Below are 16,447 nucleotides of genomic sequence, written 5' to 3'. Positions count from 1 at the left end.
CACCGCAGCCCCACCAGACGCATCGTCCTGCGCGCGACGGCGAAGCCCATCGCCCGGGGCGGAAACTGAGCACCTCCCCCTCCTCCCCGCTTCTGAGTCACAGGCTGCTGGGGGTGGGGCGTCGGGGCATGTCATTAGGAACCCGCTTGAAAAAGGGCTCCCGGGGAGGGCGTCGTTACTCGGCGTCGTATCGACTGCTGCTTGCTGGATAGCGAGAGACGTGCCCGTGCTGCGATGCCCGAGCCGGCCAAGTCCGCCCCCCGCGCCCAAGAAGGGCTCCAAGAAGGCGGTGACCAAGACGCAGAAGAAAGGCGACAAGAAGCGCAAGAAGAGCCGCAAGGAGAGCTACTCCATCTACGTGTACAAGGTGCTGAAGCAGGTGCACCCCGACACGGGCATCTCGTCCGAGGCCATGGGCATCATGAACTCCTTCGTCAACGACATCTTCGAGCACATCGCCGGCGAGGCCTCGCGCCTGGTGCACTACAACAAGCGCTCCACCATCACCTCGCGGGAGATCCAGACGGCCGTGCGGCTGCTGCTGCCCGGTGAGCTGGCCAAGCACGCCGTCTCCGAGGGCACCAAGGCTGTCACCAAGTACACCAGCTCCAAGTAAGCTGCCTCTACGCCCTGTGCCAGCACTCCTCGACCCAAAGGCTCTTTCAGGAATCACCAGTTCTTTCAGATGAAGAGCTGTGTCACTTTCCAACAGTTAATTAACTTAGTGTTCTGAGTCTTGCTTGCATGGTGTCCTTCGGGACCAGTTTTCCATAGTCTATTGCAGTTTTTTCCTGTTTCTCTTGAGTTCCAGGTCTTAATCTGATGCTGTAAAATGCAAAATGCAAGACACTTCAGAAATGCCTATCGGGGGGCAGCAGGAGCTAAGACATCGTAGTGGTTGACTTGTGATTAGACCTTACGTATCTGAATATTAGCCCCCTCTGAAACCATCAGCTACTCAGTATTCTGAACCTTCGAATTTAAACAAAAACAACCAGGCTAGGAAAAAGTTGAACTAATCCTTTAAGACATACATTTTAAACAGAAGATTTTTTTTCTGATAGGGAAGAGCAATGAGACAAAACACTAAGAAAATCAAAAAGCATTTCCCTACCAATTACTGAGAACCTCAAAGACACTATTAAACTATATTGGCATATGCGTATGACCAATAGCATGGGAGTTCAGGCAAGAAAACAGAGAAGGGATGGACCAGGGCTGACACCAACCTGAGCTGAAGAGAACAGGCACTGTAACCACTTTCCCTCTCACTCTTTTTCAGATACCAAGGACTTTTGCTTAACAACGGCACGCAGGAGGCAGACTGTGTGGGGAAGGTGCCCTGCAAGCAGCTGGCAATCGAAGTCACCCACAAGAGGCAGTGTGAACAAGACAGTAATCCTGGAGTCAGCAGAGCCGAGGAAACCAAAAACGGGTAAGTACACAGACCATGAGAAGTAGGGAGCAGGCAGGGATTGTGTTCGTACCAAGCTATGCTAAGCCTCTTTTTTTAATCTTGGGTCCTGTATTTGTCATGCAAATAACGAAAAAGGACACCATCATTAACATACAGAAATTAAAGCTCTTTTAATGAAAAGATGTGTGGCTCTTAAAAGAGCCATTGAATTAATCTTTCAGGCATTTACTTAGAGCTGGTGTACTTGGTGACAGCCTTGGTGCCCTCGGAGACGGCGTGCTTGGCCAGCTCACCGGGCAGCAGCAGCCGCACGGCCGTCTGGATCTCCCGCGAGGTGATGGTGGAGCGCTTGTTGTAGTGCGCCAGGCGCGAGGCCTCGCCGGCGATGCGCTCGAAGATGTCGTTGACGAAGGAGTTCATGATGCCCATGGCCTTGGACGAGATGCCCGTGTCGGGGTGCACCTGCTTCAGCACCTTGTACACGTAGATGGAGTAGCTCTCCTTGCGGCTCTTCTTGCGCTTCTTGTCGCCCTTCTTCTGCGTCTTGGTCACCGCCTTCTTGGAGCCCTTCTTGGGCGCGGGGGCGGACTTGGCCGGCTCGGGCATCGCAGCACGGGCACGTCTCTCGCTATCCAGCAAGCAGCAGTCGGTACGACGCCGAGTAACGACGCCCTCGCCGCGAGCCCCTTTTATAGCGGCGCTGCGTGACGCACCGGCTCGACTGTGTGGCGCCGCCATTGGTTGGAAGTTCTGCTCGGGGGCGTCACGCCGCGCTGCGCGTTGCTATTGGGCACCGCTGGATCCGCGTTCCCAGTGGGGAGCTGCCGGCACAACGCCTCCGCCGCAGCCTATCGGCGCCGCCGCCGCCGCGCCGCCCGTGCCGGATATAAGCGGGCCTCACGGCGGGCGTGGGCCGGTGTCTCTGCGGCGCTGCGGGCGCCGTCGTTTCGCCGAGTCGCTGCGATGTCCGGCCGCGGGAAGCAGGGCGGGAAGGCGCGGGCCAAGGCCAAGTCGCGCTCGTCGCGGGCCGGGCTGCAGTTCCCCGTGGGCCGCGTGCACCGGCTGCTGCGCAAGGGCAACTACGCGGAGCGGGTGGGCGCCGGCGCCCCGGTGTACCTGGCGGCCGTGCTGGAGTACCTGACGGCCGAGATCCTGGAGCTGGCGGGCAACGCGGCCCGCGACAACAAGAAGACGCGCATCATCCCCCGCCACCTGCAGCTCGCCATCCGCAACGACGAGGAGCTCAACAAGCTGCTGGGCAAGGTGACCATCGCGCAGGGCGGCGTGCTGCCCAACATCCAGGCCGTGCTGCTGCCCAAGAAGACCGACAGCCACAAGGCTAAAGCCAAGTGAACACATCTAAGATCAATCAAGAAGCAAAGGAGGTCAGAACTGGCTCTTTTCAGAGCCCCCACAATGCTCGTGAAGGGTTGAGTCAATTTTGCTGCTTTTACTTTTTCTAGGGAATGCAGGTGGAAACATGTAAGCTGTGCTTTTCTTGGTGTTTGCCTTAAGTGTGTGTTCTTTGTTCCTGCCTGCCTTTTGCAGTTTTTTGGGGTTTTTTGGGGGTTTTTTTGTTGTTGGAAGGTGGTTGTTTTATTAATACCAAATGTAATATTTTTAAAAACTTGGGCTTATCTGTCAAGGGAGGGGTTCAATTTAGCTGCTTGTTGCCTTTATAGAATTCTTTCCTGATTTGTTTTCAATAAAATGTTTTGTTTTGCGAAAGCTTGGAGATTTTTAGTGTTCAGCAGTAGCAATTATGCTTTTTAATGATACTGAAGTAAGCATTGTGCCTCTCAGCAAGTCCACAAACTCTGGCTTTGCTTAAGTTCTCTAGGCAGTATTTATTAGACGATGATGTAAACTCAAGTCCTTTTGTATCTGCCTGGATTGTTTCGGTTTGGTTGGTCAGTATGAAAGAGTAGCTGACTGCTGTTGCAACTCCAGACAATATGGAGTTTTCAGATTTGTGGAGAAGGGGTGGGAGATGGGGAAGCAAAGTGTGCGTGGACACACACAAAGATAAAAGCCTGAAGACATCACGTGGTCCCAGCACTGAGACTGAGCTGGTTCTTCTGCAATAGAGGGGATGTTCCCTGCCTTCAGGCCCTTGTTGACTTCCATTTTTTGCTGTTTAACTTTCTCTTGTGAGAGAATCCTGCTGGCTTTCTTTAGCACAATTAGTTCTACAGAGCATTAGGAAGGATTGTGGCTGCCAGCTTCTTGACTTTCCTGGGGCTCTCTTTTGTGCTCTGTGCAGGCAAGCATGGCCTTGGTGATCACCTTAGTGGCACTGGAGCAACAGGAGCAATTTTCACCATGGTCAGTTTTGCCCATCTGTGTCCTCCAGTCTAGGGAAAAGAGACATGGGCTAACACAGCTGAGGGTCTGCTCTTTGCTGAGCTCAGTTTTCCTAAAATTGAGTTGGTAATAAGTTCACTCATCTGCAGGGGAGGGAAGTCTCCACTCCCCTCTGTGCCTAATATTGTTCCACGGAATGACACTGGTGTCTGCATATTGGAACTGCTGAGGATTGTAGCTAAAATGGGGAAGGGTCCTATGAACCACACTGGTCATGCATGTGTTGTCTCAAAGCTGTGGGAGAAGATATAAATCTGGATTTTCAGACTGTAGAAACTTTCAGAAGGACAGTCTTTTGGATTTACCTTATAAATGAATGCTCTGGTATCAACAGTACAAATGCAATAGAACAAAAGACAAGACTATTCATTATTATTCTTGCTGTTCCTCTTATTTCCCTGCTGCAGAAGGTGTTTAGGCATTACGTAGCTCCAGTTTCAACTCGCATATCTAGCAAACACCTCCTTAAACACCCAAAAGGGCTACACGAAGGTCTACATAGCCTTAAGGCCTTGTGGCCCTTCGCAATGTAGTACAGGCAGACACTTTGATATTGATTTACCCCCATGAAAAAGGAAGACCAGGGAGTAGCATAGAAAAATTGCTATAGTCAGAGTGTGATTTGTTCAGGTTCTAGATGAGGTGTAAGGCACCAGTATCTCATTTCTGATTTGCTGTCTGGTCAGTTAACTAGAAAATACAGTTATTTCTTTATGCAGCCTGGTGTATTTCACTTTTGCAGAAATACAAGCACATAGGTGTTTGGTTTTGTTTTACATGGCGATTAATAAACACAAATTTTACTGTAGGTATGCTGATCTAGAGAAGGTGTAAGTCTTTCCAAGAATGCTGCTACTTTATTAAGCTGTTAAAAACAAGGGAGGGGAATTACTGGCAACTGTGTGCATTGTGCTTCAGTGTTCTTTATGGCTCACTATTCACCGTGGGACTAAACTGTAACATAACTCTGATAGTTAACTCTGACAGAGAAAAACTTGCTGTTACAGAAAAAAAGTATTTTGACAAAGGTGTTTCTATAACCAGAATAAATATGGTCTACATTTGGAAGATAGACATGGAGGGTAGATAAAAGTACAGCTCGGCGGCCCCGTTTAAAGATTATGTATTCTAGCACTTCCCGGTGCCGAGAATGGTTAGGATTAATAGCCTTGCCTGGCGCTGGAAGCTGAAGTAGTTGAAGCCTAAGGCTGCTGTTGTGGCTAAGCCCAGCTGGCAGCTAGCTACCACAGCCGCTCACTCCCCCTCCCCCTGCCCCCCCCTCAGAATCCAAAAAAGCTTAAACTCGTGGGTTAAGAACAGTTTAATAATAGAAATAAAGTAAAATATTTTAACACAACTGTAATAAACATAGGAATAATCATAATAGCAATGAAAAGAGGACAGAGAGAGGTGAGGAGTGTAAGTGTGGAATAAGTCCCAAGAAAAACAAGTGATGCTCAGTATAACTGCTCAGCACCTGCTGAAACCTGCCCGGCCAGTCCCTGAGCAGCGGTCGGCCCCTCCTGGCCAACTCCCCCCCCCCCCCCCCCCCCCCAGTTTGTATAATCAGCATGATGTTCTGTGTGATGGACTAGCCCTTTGGCTGCTTTGGGCCGGCTGTCCTGCCTGTGCTCCCTCCTGGCTGCTTGTGCACCTGCTCACTGGCAGAGCATGGGAAACTGAAAAGTCTTTGACTTAGAGTAAGCACTGCTTAGCAACAACTAAGACATCAGTGTGTTATCAACATCCTTCTCATACTTGACCCAGAACACAGCACTGACTGTACCAGCTACAAAGAAGAAAATTAACTCTACCCAAACCAAAACCAGGCCAGCCGCAAGAGCTGACAGAGGGTAAAATTTTTGGTCAAATTACTGCTGCAAATACAGAACTAGCTGAAACCAGCAGATGCGAGCAGAATGAAGAAGATGGGGACCAAGGAAACCATTCCAAGAGAAGGAGGTAACCTCAGAAGAAGGCCAGCCTGGCCACCAAGAAACCCGATAAGAAATAAAGTGACCACCAGCCAGAATTAAATGATGTGACTTGGCAATCGGGTGATGGGTGGTACGGGTATGATTGGGCGGGTGCCATCTGCAGTAGGGGTTCCTCCTGGGGGCACCCAGCTCGAGCTGCTTTGCATGCCGGCTACGTAAACCACTGATTTACTCAGCAGACAGGAGACTCGTCTTCTTTGAGGAGGAACCTAGGGCTGAGCCCTGTTGAGCTGGCAGACACATAATTCCTACCATGGTCTAGGCGGTGGCTGCATAATTCCTGCTACACCAGGGTGATGTATTTGGACACTGGGCCATCTTAATGTTGCTGGGTGACATCATCTGGGTAGCGTGGATTTAAGAATACAAAAGACACTGCCGTGAACTGGATAGGAAAGACCACTAAAGAACGTGAATGATGGAACAACATGCTGTCATATGGCTTTATCTTCACACTACTTGCTTTATTAATTTGGAATGTTCATCCTCCTCTGGGATGTAGTTATAATTGCTGTTCCTTATGATCCTAAATACTACTCCTTTACCTGTGAGATGAACAAGTATAGGGAAATTCCTGAAATAGTCGGTTTTTATCATTTCAGACACTTTGGTCTCAGCACTGATAGAAAATAGTGGATGTGTTAGTCAGATCTGATGATGTATGTGTGCAGGTGTAATTGCTATAATCACATTTTTGCCCCCTAATATTATCTTATCATTTATATTGAGATTGGAAGAAACAATCATAAGTAGCAGTTTCTTCTGGGTTTATTAGAAGAGTTTCATGAATTTAGAATCAATTTCACATACCAAAACAACCTTTCTTTGTGAAAAAAGTGTACCCTGTAACCTGTGTTAAAGCTTGAAAGCTAAGCTATGTTTATGGAGTTTGCAGCATGCAGCATAAGCATAGAAAGACAGAAAAGGCAAAAGGAAAAGTTATGTATTCCTGAGCTGGGAGGGCAAAATGCACCACCAATCTCTACTTTCAACTCAGGTGGGAGGACTGCCCTGTGCTAGCTGTAGTTCAAACTAGGGTCTTTGCCTTTCGGGTTTTTTTTCTTTTTTCAAAGAGTACCTAACAGAATTTGACTTTTACTTGATTAATTACAGGGCATAATAGACACTGACAAATTCTTCTTCTGATCATTATCACTGTCAAAATATGAGCACTTTTAGGATGTATTTTGTAGAATCCCTTTCTAGTAACCCACGTGTCCCCTCTACACAAAACCCCCTAAAGACTGAAGTACACTATGGTTTATTAATCTTTATAGATATTGGACTTTTAGAGAGGCTCAGAATATGCAAACTGTGTTTCAGAGCTTGCACTAAGGCACTTGGCAGACAGATCTTTGAACTCCATTTAAAGCTGCTGAAGGACATTGTGGAGGATGCCTCTTCCCACTGGATATTTGAAATCCAATCAGAGAGGTCCCCAGCAGCACTGAAGCTGAAATTAACTTTGCTAAATTCGTGCCAGGTTTAAAGGAGACCTGGTGCCTGTTGCTGTACCTGTACTAACAAACAACATGCAGTCAGTACTAGAAAGGCTGACTTTGTGATTCTGTGGTCCTTGTATGAACTAAGCGTGTTCAGAGGTCCACAGAATATGCTTGGAAGTTAGGATTATTCAGAACTATTTTGAAAGAAGGCAACAAAAGCTTTGATCTGCATCTACAGCAGCATCCCATTATGCAAAAGCATGATGGACTGATTCAGGCCTGTGACCTGAGGCCAAAAGACTTTAGGGCCAATTAGTAGCTATATGATAAACTCTGATAGTTTACAAAGTCAGTCTACAGTGGCTAGTTTCTTTGGTTTCAGTAGTTTTAATACAATTAATGACATAAATACAGGAAAGGTTGGATAGATATGAAATATTAATCTTCACTCTCTGGTTTTAGCTACAAGGGGAATATTCTGTACCTAAGAAGTTGTAGGGAGAAGCTATGCATGTTACAGTACAAATCACAAGCACAGAAAATTTATTGACAAAATTGCTGATGATAAATAAGTTTTAGAAATTACTTCTATTGTATTAATCAATGGGCTGTTGGCAAGAGCTTTATTAAGATAAGTGTCCCTTATTACTACATAAATTCTTTTATAGAACAGTGTACTGTAGACACCTCATTGCTTTTACTAAAAAAAAGACTGAGCACCATCAAGTGGTAGACATTGTTATAGCAGTTATAATGCTGTACACGGATAAGTTTCTAACAGAAAAAATAGAAAAAAATCTCCTGACTAGAAAACTACAGAAACCTTTCCTTCAATTTACAACATATAAGATGAACGTACTTAGAATACTGATGTATTGTAAAAAAATATATACCAGAATCTTTAAAGAAAACTGTAATACAACTTTAAAATAAGGAAACAGTATCACCTAGAAAGTACAATAAAAATAAAAATTGTTAGAATAAGTTTAGTTACTGCAAGTACTTTGTTGCTACAATAAACTATGTTCCCTGGCACAGATAAGGTTTTCTCAAAATAAATCTAGAAGTAGGGCTTCAAAATTTGTTTTAAGCATTCACATTAAAAACCTGAAACATTTTCTGTATTTGACTATACAGCCCTTATATTGAAAAATTGGGTGGCTCTTAAAAGAGCCTTTGGGTCGAGGAGTGCTGGCACAGGGCGTAGAGGCAGCTTACTTGGAGCTGGTGTACTTGGTGACAGCCTTGGTGCCCTCGGAGACGGCGTGCTTGGCCAGCTCACCGGGCAGCAGCAGCCGCACGGCCGTCTGGATCTCCCGCGAGGTGATGGTGGAGCGCTTGTTGTAGTGCGCCAGGCGCGAGGCCTCGCCGGCGATGCGCTCAAAGATGTCGTTGACGAAGGAGTTCATGATGCCCATGGCCTTGGACGAGATGCCCGTGTCGGGGTGCACCTGCTTCAGCACCTTGTACACGTAGATGGAGTAGCTCTCCTTGCGGCTCTTCTTGCGCTTCTTGTCGCCCTTCTTCTGCGTCTTGGTCACCGCCTTCTTGGAGCCCTTCTTGGGCGCGGGGGCGGACTTGGCCGGCTCGGGCATCGCAGCACGGGCACGTCTCTCGCAGACACCGAACAGCGGGTACCCAGCAATAGCGAGACGGATTAAGTGGAAACAGCCGCGTTTCACGTATTTATAGCTCTCGTATGCAAATGTAAGGGATTCCTTGTGTTCACTTTCATTGGTCAGAAGACAATAACGCCTCATTACTCCCTTGTAGACCTTTTTTATTGGTTGGAATTCGATCCACCCTGTGATTGGCTGCCGAGAAGAGACCAACTTCTCAGCCTATCAGCGAATGGGCGAGTTGGGAAAGAGAAGCTATAGCTGAAGGGCTGTGGCTGTGCGCTGCGTTCTGGTGCTAGTTGCTTTTAGAAGCGATCGACCGAAGATGTCCGGCCGCGGGAAGCAGGGCGGGAAGGCGCGGGCCAAGGCCAAGTCGCGCTCGTCGCGGGCCGGGCTGCAGTTCCCCGTGGGCCGCGTGCACCGGCTGCTGCGCAAGGGCAACTACGCGGAGCGGGTGGGCGCCGGCGCCCCGGTGTACCTGGCGGCCGTGCTGGAGTACCTGACGGCCGAGATCCTGGAGCTGGCGGGCAACGCGGCCCGCGACAACAAGAAGACGCGCATCATCCCCCGCCACCTGCAGCTCGCCATCCGCAACGACGAGGAGCTCAACAAGCTGCTGGGCAAGGTGACCATCGCGCAGGGCGGCGTGCTGCCCAACATCCAGGCCGTGCTGCTGCCCAAGAAGACCGACAGCCACAAGGCTAAAGCCAAGTGAACGCAAGGGAAAGGCGGCACGTTATCTGCTCCGAAGAAAATAATCCAAAGGCTCTTTTCAGAGCCACCCACAAAATCATAAAAGAGCTCATTTATCCACTGTATAGTTATGCCGTTTTCATGGAATACTCAACCCGGTTTTTCTTATTTTCTCCATGTTTATTAATTGTTTTTGGCTTGGTGATAGTAGCAACACAAAGTCGTGCTAGAACGTCCTCCCAATGTAAGTTGCTCCTAGTATGGGGTATTTTCCCTTTGGTGGTTATGCCGAAGAACAAAGTTCCCAATGCTTCGGCGAGCGCTCCCGCCCCTCCCCCCTTTTCCGCGTTTTTCTTCCCTGGGGAGTGGCTGAACCGGCACCAGAGATATGAGGCGTATTCATCTTCTGGGGGGGGGTGGGGGTGAAGGAGCTGCGGGCTGGCCTCTCCGCTGGCCAATCCTTGGTCAGGGCGGGCTTTTTCAAGAGTTAAAGATCTTTTTCTCTCTCATCGGGAACAAAAGGACTGCGAGAGCTCAGGCCTGTTTACGGGTATGTAAGGAAACCCTCCCCTCCTCCCCCAGAGACAACCATTTAAGGAAACACCTTAAAAGAAATAACACAATAGGTTAGACATGGCTCAGTAGCAGCGTGCCTGGCAATTGCATTACTTTTGTTACAAAATATATGCTTTAAAAAATCACGCAGCCGATTTTTATCAAATCATTATAAAAATTACTTCCTGGTAATCAAACCAATCATTCAGCATAACGGATGTAAAAGTGTACACTTCCCTAAAGCCGCCGCGTTATACTGTGCTCATTAGCATTTCTTTCGGTAATGGTTGGGGAGGGGGAAGAGGGAAAAAAAAAACAAAAAACAAAACAAGAAACCACAATTGACCGCCGACGACTTACGAATTACTGGATCCTTGCTGCAGGTTACTGACGACTTGGTGCCTCAGCTCCTTTAGGGAAAGTGTGGGTGGCTCTTAAAAGAGCCGTTTGATAACAAAATATGTAGAGCAGCACTCCTGTTATAGTTTACTTCTTCTTGGGTGCTGCTTTCTTCGCCTTGGCCGCTTTCGGCTTGGCTGCCTTGGGCTTGGCTGCCTTGGGCTTCACCGCCTTCGCTTTGGCCGGGCTCTTCGCCGCTTTCTTGGGACGGCCTGCCTTGGCCGCTTTCTTGGGGCTCTTGGTTGCTTTCTTGGCCGCGGCAGCTGCCGGCTTCTTGGCTTTCTTGGGACTCTTCTTCACTGCTGCCGCCTTCTTGGGCTTCTTAGCAGCGCTGGCAGGCTTCTTGGCAGCCGGCTTCCTGGGCTTGGCCGCGGCGGCCCGCTTCTTGGGGGCTTTTTCCTTCACTTCGCCAGGCTTCTTGTTGAGGCGGAAGGAGCCCGAGGCGCCGGTGCCCTTGGTCTGCACCAGGGTGCCCTTGTTGACGAGGCTCTTGAGCCCCAGCTTGATGCGGCTGTTGTTCTTCTCCACATCATAGCCGCCGGCGGCCAGCGCCTTCTTGAGCGCGGCGAGGGAGAGCCCCTTGCGCTCCTTGGAGGCGGACACGGCCTTGGTGATCAGCTCGGTGACGCTGGGGCCCGCGGGCTTGCGGGCCTTGGAGCCGCCCGCCGCCTTCTTCGGCTTCTTGGCGGCGGCCTTGGCGCCGGGCGCGGATGCATCGGGGGCGGCGGCGGGAGCGGTCTCGGACATCGCGGCGGCGGCGGCGTCCTCTGCGGAGCAGGCGAACACAATTGGGCTGGCGCGGGTCAGATGCTCGTATTTTTAGAGAGATGCCGCGCGGTGATTGGTGCGTTGCAGAGCCCGCCCCGCTGCACGGCCGGGGAGCCCTTCGGTGTGCTCGATTTGTGTTTCTTTGGACTAACAAAAGTGTATTTTCCTCGGAATTTCTGCCACCAAATCGCCCCATTTCCCCGGTGAGGGAGGAGAAGAGCAGGTACTTGCGTTCGGGAGAATTTCCAGCCGCAAACACGCGTGCTGAGTTAAAGGAGAGGCGATAAATCCCGTGTGCTGCTGCTGGAGAGACCTCTGAAGAGAGAAACTTTTGTTTTTCCTTGCAAATTAAAAATTTCCTTTTGACTTAAATTTTACAGCAACGACTCAGGCTGATTCCTTAGAGGGTTTTCTTGGGGTGAAAGTTGAAATCTGCCGATTTAAAGCTATTTTGACAGTTTAAATTGATTTTGAAGAGGAGGAAGTAACACAAACTCCTCTTTCAGCTCTGAATATGGATTAAGAACCGGTTCCTTTGACCATGTGTTTTACCTCTTAAAACGCTAAAGTCTAGTGAAATAGTGTCTCATACAACCTCTTATTGCACTTTTTATAGAGTCACAAGCAATTTGTTAATATCTGGAGGTTTATGAACATACAGTTGTTTTATTTTGTCTTTCTGGGATTTCAGCAGAAAGCAGCCAAACTTACCCTGCTACCTTGTGTTGGGTGCTTTCTTTCTTTTGTTTGTTTTCCATATGATTTTCTACATCAATTAATAAGTAAGGCAAGCTATTTGTTTTCATATTATATTTCAATTTCAAGTAGAATATAATTTGATACCTGATGTTAAAAACTGCAGCTTTGTAAAAGAAAGCAACCTCCTAAACTTCTGGTGATATTTATTGGAATTATCTTTGTCTCTCTAGTAATGTAACATGTGCAACGGATAGCGTGGCAGATTAGTAGTTATACTCTTCCTGCCCAGAGAATATTATCTTGTTATGTATTTTCTCTAATAGTAGTAGAATTTAAAACCCTATTACTGGTTTGGTTTTTGGTTTTGGGTGGGGTTTTTTGTGTGTGTGTGAGTAGTTGGTGGGATTTTTACACATCTTACATGATATGTCTACACAAAGTTTTATCTAAAGTCAATTCTGAATCCCCTTCCCACTCTGAATAAAACCCACCTAATTCTTCTTTACACATTTTACAGCCATCGTTGAAATGAGGAAATATTTTCAGGACAAAAACTAGAGCACTTTGTGATAACCTGAGTTTTAACAGGGGGAGAGGTAGGCCATAGGTCGTTCCTGAAGGACCAGGAAGAATTCAATCAATATTGATATATGGTGGAATATGATGTAATATGCTGAACAGAACAGAGCTCCAGAATAATATTTCATTAATCTGTGCCTGATTACAAACAAGTATGTTAACCATTGCCTTTCACAGTTATTCAAGGATCACAAAGACTGCACCTCAGCCCTGCCCTCTGATTTCTTTTGATATTACCAGATATAACATATAATGTAAATCCAGTATTTGCCTACATATTAGCAACCAAAGTAACAGATTATATGAATAGGTAGTATTGGGTAAATGTAATCCCATTTCCACCTCATGGTTTCCTTTAAAATGGCTGTCTTGTAAATACTAAATGTGTACATAACATGAAAAAAATTATTTTCTGTAAAATTGGGTTTTGATGCATATGAAACTATGAATAAACTCAATGAAGTGAAAAAATGCGAACTGCACCCTAGAAGAAAAAAATATCAGAATAAAGGTTATAGGAAAAGTGCACCTGAGCTTGGTAATGCTTCAACAGGAAGATAATTGAGAGAAGGGTTAATCCAATTGGGAATTTCAAAGTCATCTTTGTAAAAGTTATGTAACATAAAGTAAGGAGACAGGACTGCAATAAATTGGAGTGAATGGTGGTATTGAAGGTATACCTTCATAAATTATTAAAACTGAAGTAAAATTAATATGTATTTTTAAGTCTATATCCTATATATGTTTGTGCATCAATGAAGGAGGCTTTCAATTGACTTGACTACATAGTGAAATATAGTAGTAATGGTTGTTGGGAGGAGATGACATTTAGTGGCTACCAAGACACTTCATAGCACATAGACAGCGGAAAAGCACAGACCATGATTGACATGTCAGCAAAATGAAAATTCATGTTGCCTATTCTTGTAATTTTGAACTCATACACATTTGTTTCACTAACCTTCACTGGAGGAATGTTAAGTATTCCAGCCCTCAGTTGTGGCTTCACAGAGTGTTGATTCGCATTTATTGGTGGCTGAAATTGAGGTGGCAAAAATGGTCACCATCCCAGTTGTCTGCCTGGTTTGGCTTTTCTTGCAGTAACTGCTACCCTCTCCCCATTCCCAACAGGGTCATATGTGTAGCAGCTTCTGATCTCCAAAAGTTACAGTCTACTACACTAAAATAAACTGAAGTAACTTCAGAAATTTCATGATACAGAGGAAAACTCTGATCTTTCTTTTTAATGGCTTTGCAGCAGAGACATGCAATAACTGTAGCAATGCAGAGTTGCTGTTTGGAACGTATTCTTTTCTACATGAAAGAAACACATGCAGGAATGACATTTGGGAAAGTTAAGGTACATTTCAGAATTTAAAAAATTTGTTCTGCAATCAGAGCAGATAGTTTAGAAGGAATGGACACATATTCACAGTCAAAGAAAAAAATGTGGTGCAAGATTATATGAAAGGCAGGAATGGCAGTTTCACTTCAAGCTGAGCAAATGAGAAAAGGAAATAATTCTGGTTTAAGCATAGAATACTGTAGAAAGACTTCACAAAGAAGGCACCACATAGACTCTGACACAGTTTGGCTTTACCAATGAGATGGAAGGAAGGTAGACTTCATCATTTATGAAAAGAGGAGAAGAGTGATATCAGCATCTCCGGAGGTACTCCTGGAGAGAGCATCACTGTAATGACTACTACATCTGAATGACTTCAATTCTTTTCACCTCATGAGCACCCTAGCAGGTCAGACTACATTACAAACCTGCACAAGATTGCAGTCAGAACCCTGCAAGTCACTTCCCTTCAGGTACCCAGGTCTGTCCAATTTTTGCAGTTATCTGTTAAGACCTCTTGGCATAAGCAAGGAGATACATGTACCACAGCCAATGGCTGGCACTGCACCTGAGAGCTATCAAACATTCCCATCTCCAGTTTAGGATCTGCCAGTACTTGTTCCTAAGAAAATGAGCTCTGGGTTATATTTAGCATGTTTGCAATAATGAGAGGTAGCATAGTAGTTGTTCTTCTCCAGCAATTTTGTTAGGAGGCATTAGCATGAGAGCTAGCCGCACAAATATGGCTAATGGGCTGCTCTACCTGCTGTAGATGAATGCTATGGTCAGTCATTCTTAAGACAGCTGAAGGAAGTACAGCTGATATGCCTGTGCATCACAGCCCCTCTTCTTCCTTCAAGTGAAAATTTCCAGTGAGATTTAAGGTGAGGAGGGCCTTTATGTTACGTGCTGCACTCCCACATACATGTTCCACAGGAAAGAGGTGTAAATACTCCTGCAACCATGATTACACTCCTGCTACAGTGTTACACCCATGCCTTTCTTGCCCTCAGTGACTTCATCCTTCATCTGAGTTACAAATGTAATAACTCGTGTAATCAAACCAGCCAGCACAGTTTAACAGCTTTTAACCCTTAGCCAAGCAATTTTAAAATGGGACCTACCAAACTGCAAGTTCATTGCAGCTCAGCGAACAAGTCTTTGCCTACATAATACTGATGTTGATGCTGCTGCTGCAGTTAAGATTTCTAAGTGTACTGAGGCCACACAAGGCCTTTTAAATCCAGTGTGTGGCTGAGCATCTATAGTGGGCAGGACAAATAGGGTAGGGCAATGGGTGACTGTCCCCATTAGACTCAGCTTCCTGGAATGTTGCACACTCCTCCCTGTACTCTTGGCTAAGGGCTGGGGCAACTGCTGTGGCCTCCTTTCATCATTGCCCTGGCATGTCATTTGGCAACTGAAAACCTATAGGCTAAAACCTGGATATGTCTGTAGTTAGGAGGCACTGGGAGGGATGCCCTTCCTGGGAAAGTGAAAAAAGGCCAGTGAAAACTTAGGGGGCCAAACCCCTTCCAAGAACAGCTAATGATGAAAACATATGCACTTTATTCTCTACTGTACAGGAGTTTACTAGGCTGACAGTTTTTTACTTTTCTCACACACAGGCAAAGAAAAGATCCTCACTGTCAGTCAGGTATCAAAGAACAGAGTTATTTATGTCTTAAAGTACTTTAGTCTTCTAAAGCTTACCCAAACCACTTGACAAACTGTCCTCTGGCCCACCCTGGCATGCTTCGAATGTAGTCCTCAACCAGCAATTGAAGCCCTCAGGCCCTGAGACAAACAGTTCATGAAAGGTAAGCAACATTAACAGAAGCTCCATCAGCCATGGCACCCCAAAGAAACCTCCTGCCCCGGTGCCTCTCTTTCATCTGCATTTAATACTGAATCCCAGCAAGGAAGGGTGCCACCACACTGTCCTCTCAGAGTAGCCTCTCCATCAGCACTGAAGGCTGGCTGCTCAGACCAGTAAGCAGCTCACACAGAGCGATGCTGAGCAACTCACTCTTCTTCCCCACAGCACCCTGGCACTTCTGCATGCTTTCTGCCCTCTACCTTTTCCTGTTTGTGTGCCAGTGCTCCCTGTGGCTGCTGGTAAGAGGGAGGAAGCAAATGTGATCTGTCTACGCCTCCCCTCCCATTCCAGCCGGAACCATGTTTGGTACCTTTGAAGGAACAAAGTGTCCTTGGGCAAGTACATGCACAGCTGGTCTGTAATCTACCATCTGACTGGCTGGTGGCACGTCAGGGGCTGATGTGACAGGATTCCAGGTACATTTGGGTTGGCAGGCAACTCAGGGTTTTTGCCACACAGACAGTGATGGTGGAACCCAGACACAGCATAGGCTGCACTTCTGCCATCGCTGAGAACCAAAGCACTGCCATCACACACCATGTGAAGGTCCTTTCATGAAGTGATACTGTTTTGCCAGTTTTCTTCAGAGGTGTAGGGGTGAAGCAGGTACTGTATTCAGATATGGCTGTTTGTGCCATCTTTCCAGAGCAGGAGTATCACAAGGTAGCACTTGGTTTCCAGCAACATA

General features: G+C 46.9%; 4 protein-coding genes across 4 annotated transcripts in view; 2 read left to right on the top strand and 2 right to left on the bottom strand.

Annotated features, from left to right (window-relative positions):
* Positions 1-1,562: 1,562 nt before the first annotated feature.
* LOC101911280 (putative histone H2B type 2-C) lies at positions 1,563-9,188 on the bottom strand. The gene is made up of 4 exons (XM_005237377.4): positions 8,442-9,188; positions 3,649-3,662; positions 3,483-3,495; positions 1,563-2,039 (listed from the first exon to the last, which is right to left on the bottom strand). The coding sequence occupies exons 1-4, from the start codon at positions 8,981-8,983 to the stop codon at positions 1,643-1,645; spliced, it is 966 nt and encodes a 321-aa protein (XP_005237434.3). The 5' UTR covers positions 8,984-9,188; the 3' UTR covers positions 1,563-1,642.
* The window catches only part of LOC101911108 (histone H2A-IV), a 232,107-nt gene continuing 217,947 nt past the window's right edge, over positions 2,288-16,447 (top strand). Inside the window, exon 1 of the mRNA XM_005237376.4 lies at positions 2,288-2,964. Coding sequence (XP_005237433.1) covers positions 2,381-2,770 — 390 coding nt within the window. The 5' untranslated portion in view covers positions 2,288-2,380 and the 3' untranslated portion in view covers positions 2,771-2,964. The remainder of the gene's footprint in view (positions 2,965-16,447) is intronic.
* Positions 9,168-9,660, top strand: LOC101919773 (histone H2A-IV). The gene has a single exon (XM_013299084.3). It carries the CDS (start codon positions 9,168-9,170, stop codon positions 9,555-9,557), a length of 390 nt encoding a protein of 129 aa, XP_013154538.2. The 3' UTR covers positions 9,558-9,660.
* Positions 9,695-11,618, bottom strand: LOC129784677 (histone H1.01). The gene has a single exon (XM_055807333.1). It carries the CDS (start codon positions 11,234-11,236, stop codon positions 10,577-10,579), a length of 660 nt encoding a protein of 219 aa, XP_055663308.1. The 5' UTR covers positions 11,237-11,618; the 3' UTR covers positions 9,695-10,576.

This window comes from Falco peregrinus, chromosome 6, assembly GCF_023634155.1.
Source record: "Falco peregrinus isolate bFalPer1 chromosome 6, bFalPer1.pri, whole genome shotgun sequence".
Taxonomy (NCBI): domain Eukaryota; kingdom Metazoa; phylum Chordata; class Aves; order Falconiformes; family Falconidae; genus Falco; species Falco peregrinus.
This window is presented reverse-complemented; position numbering and strand designations above follow the sequence as displayed.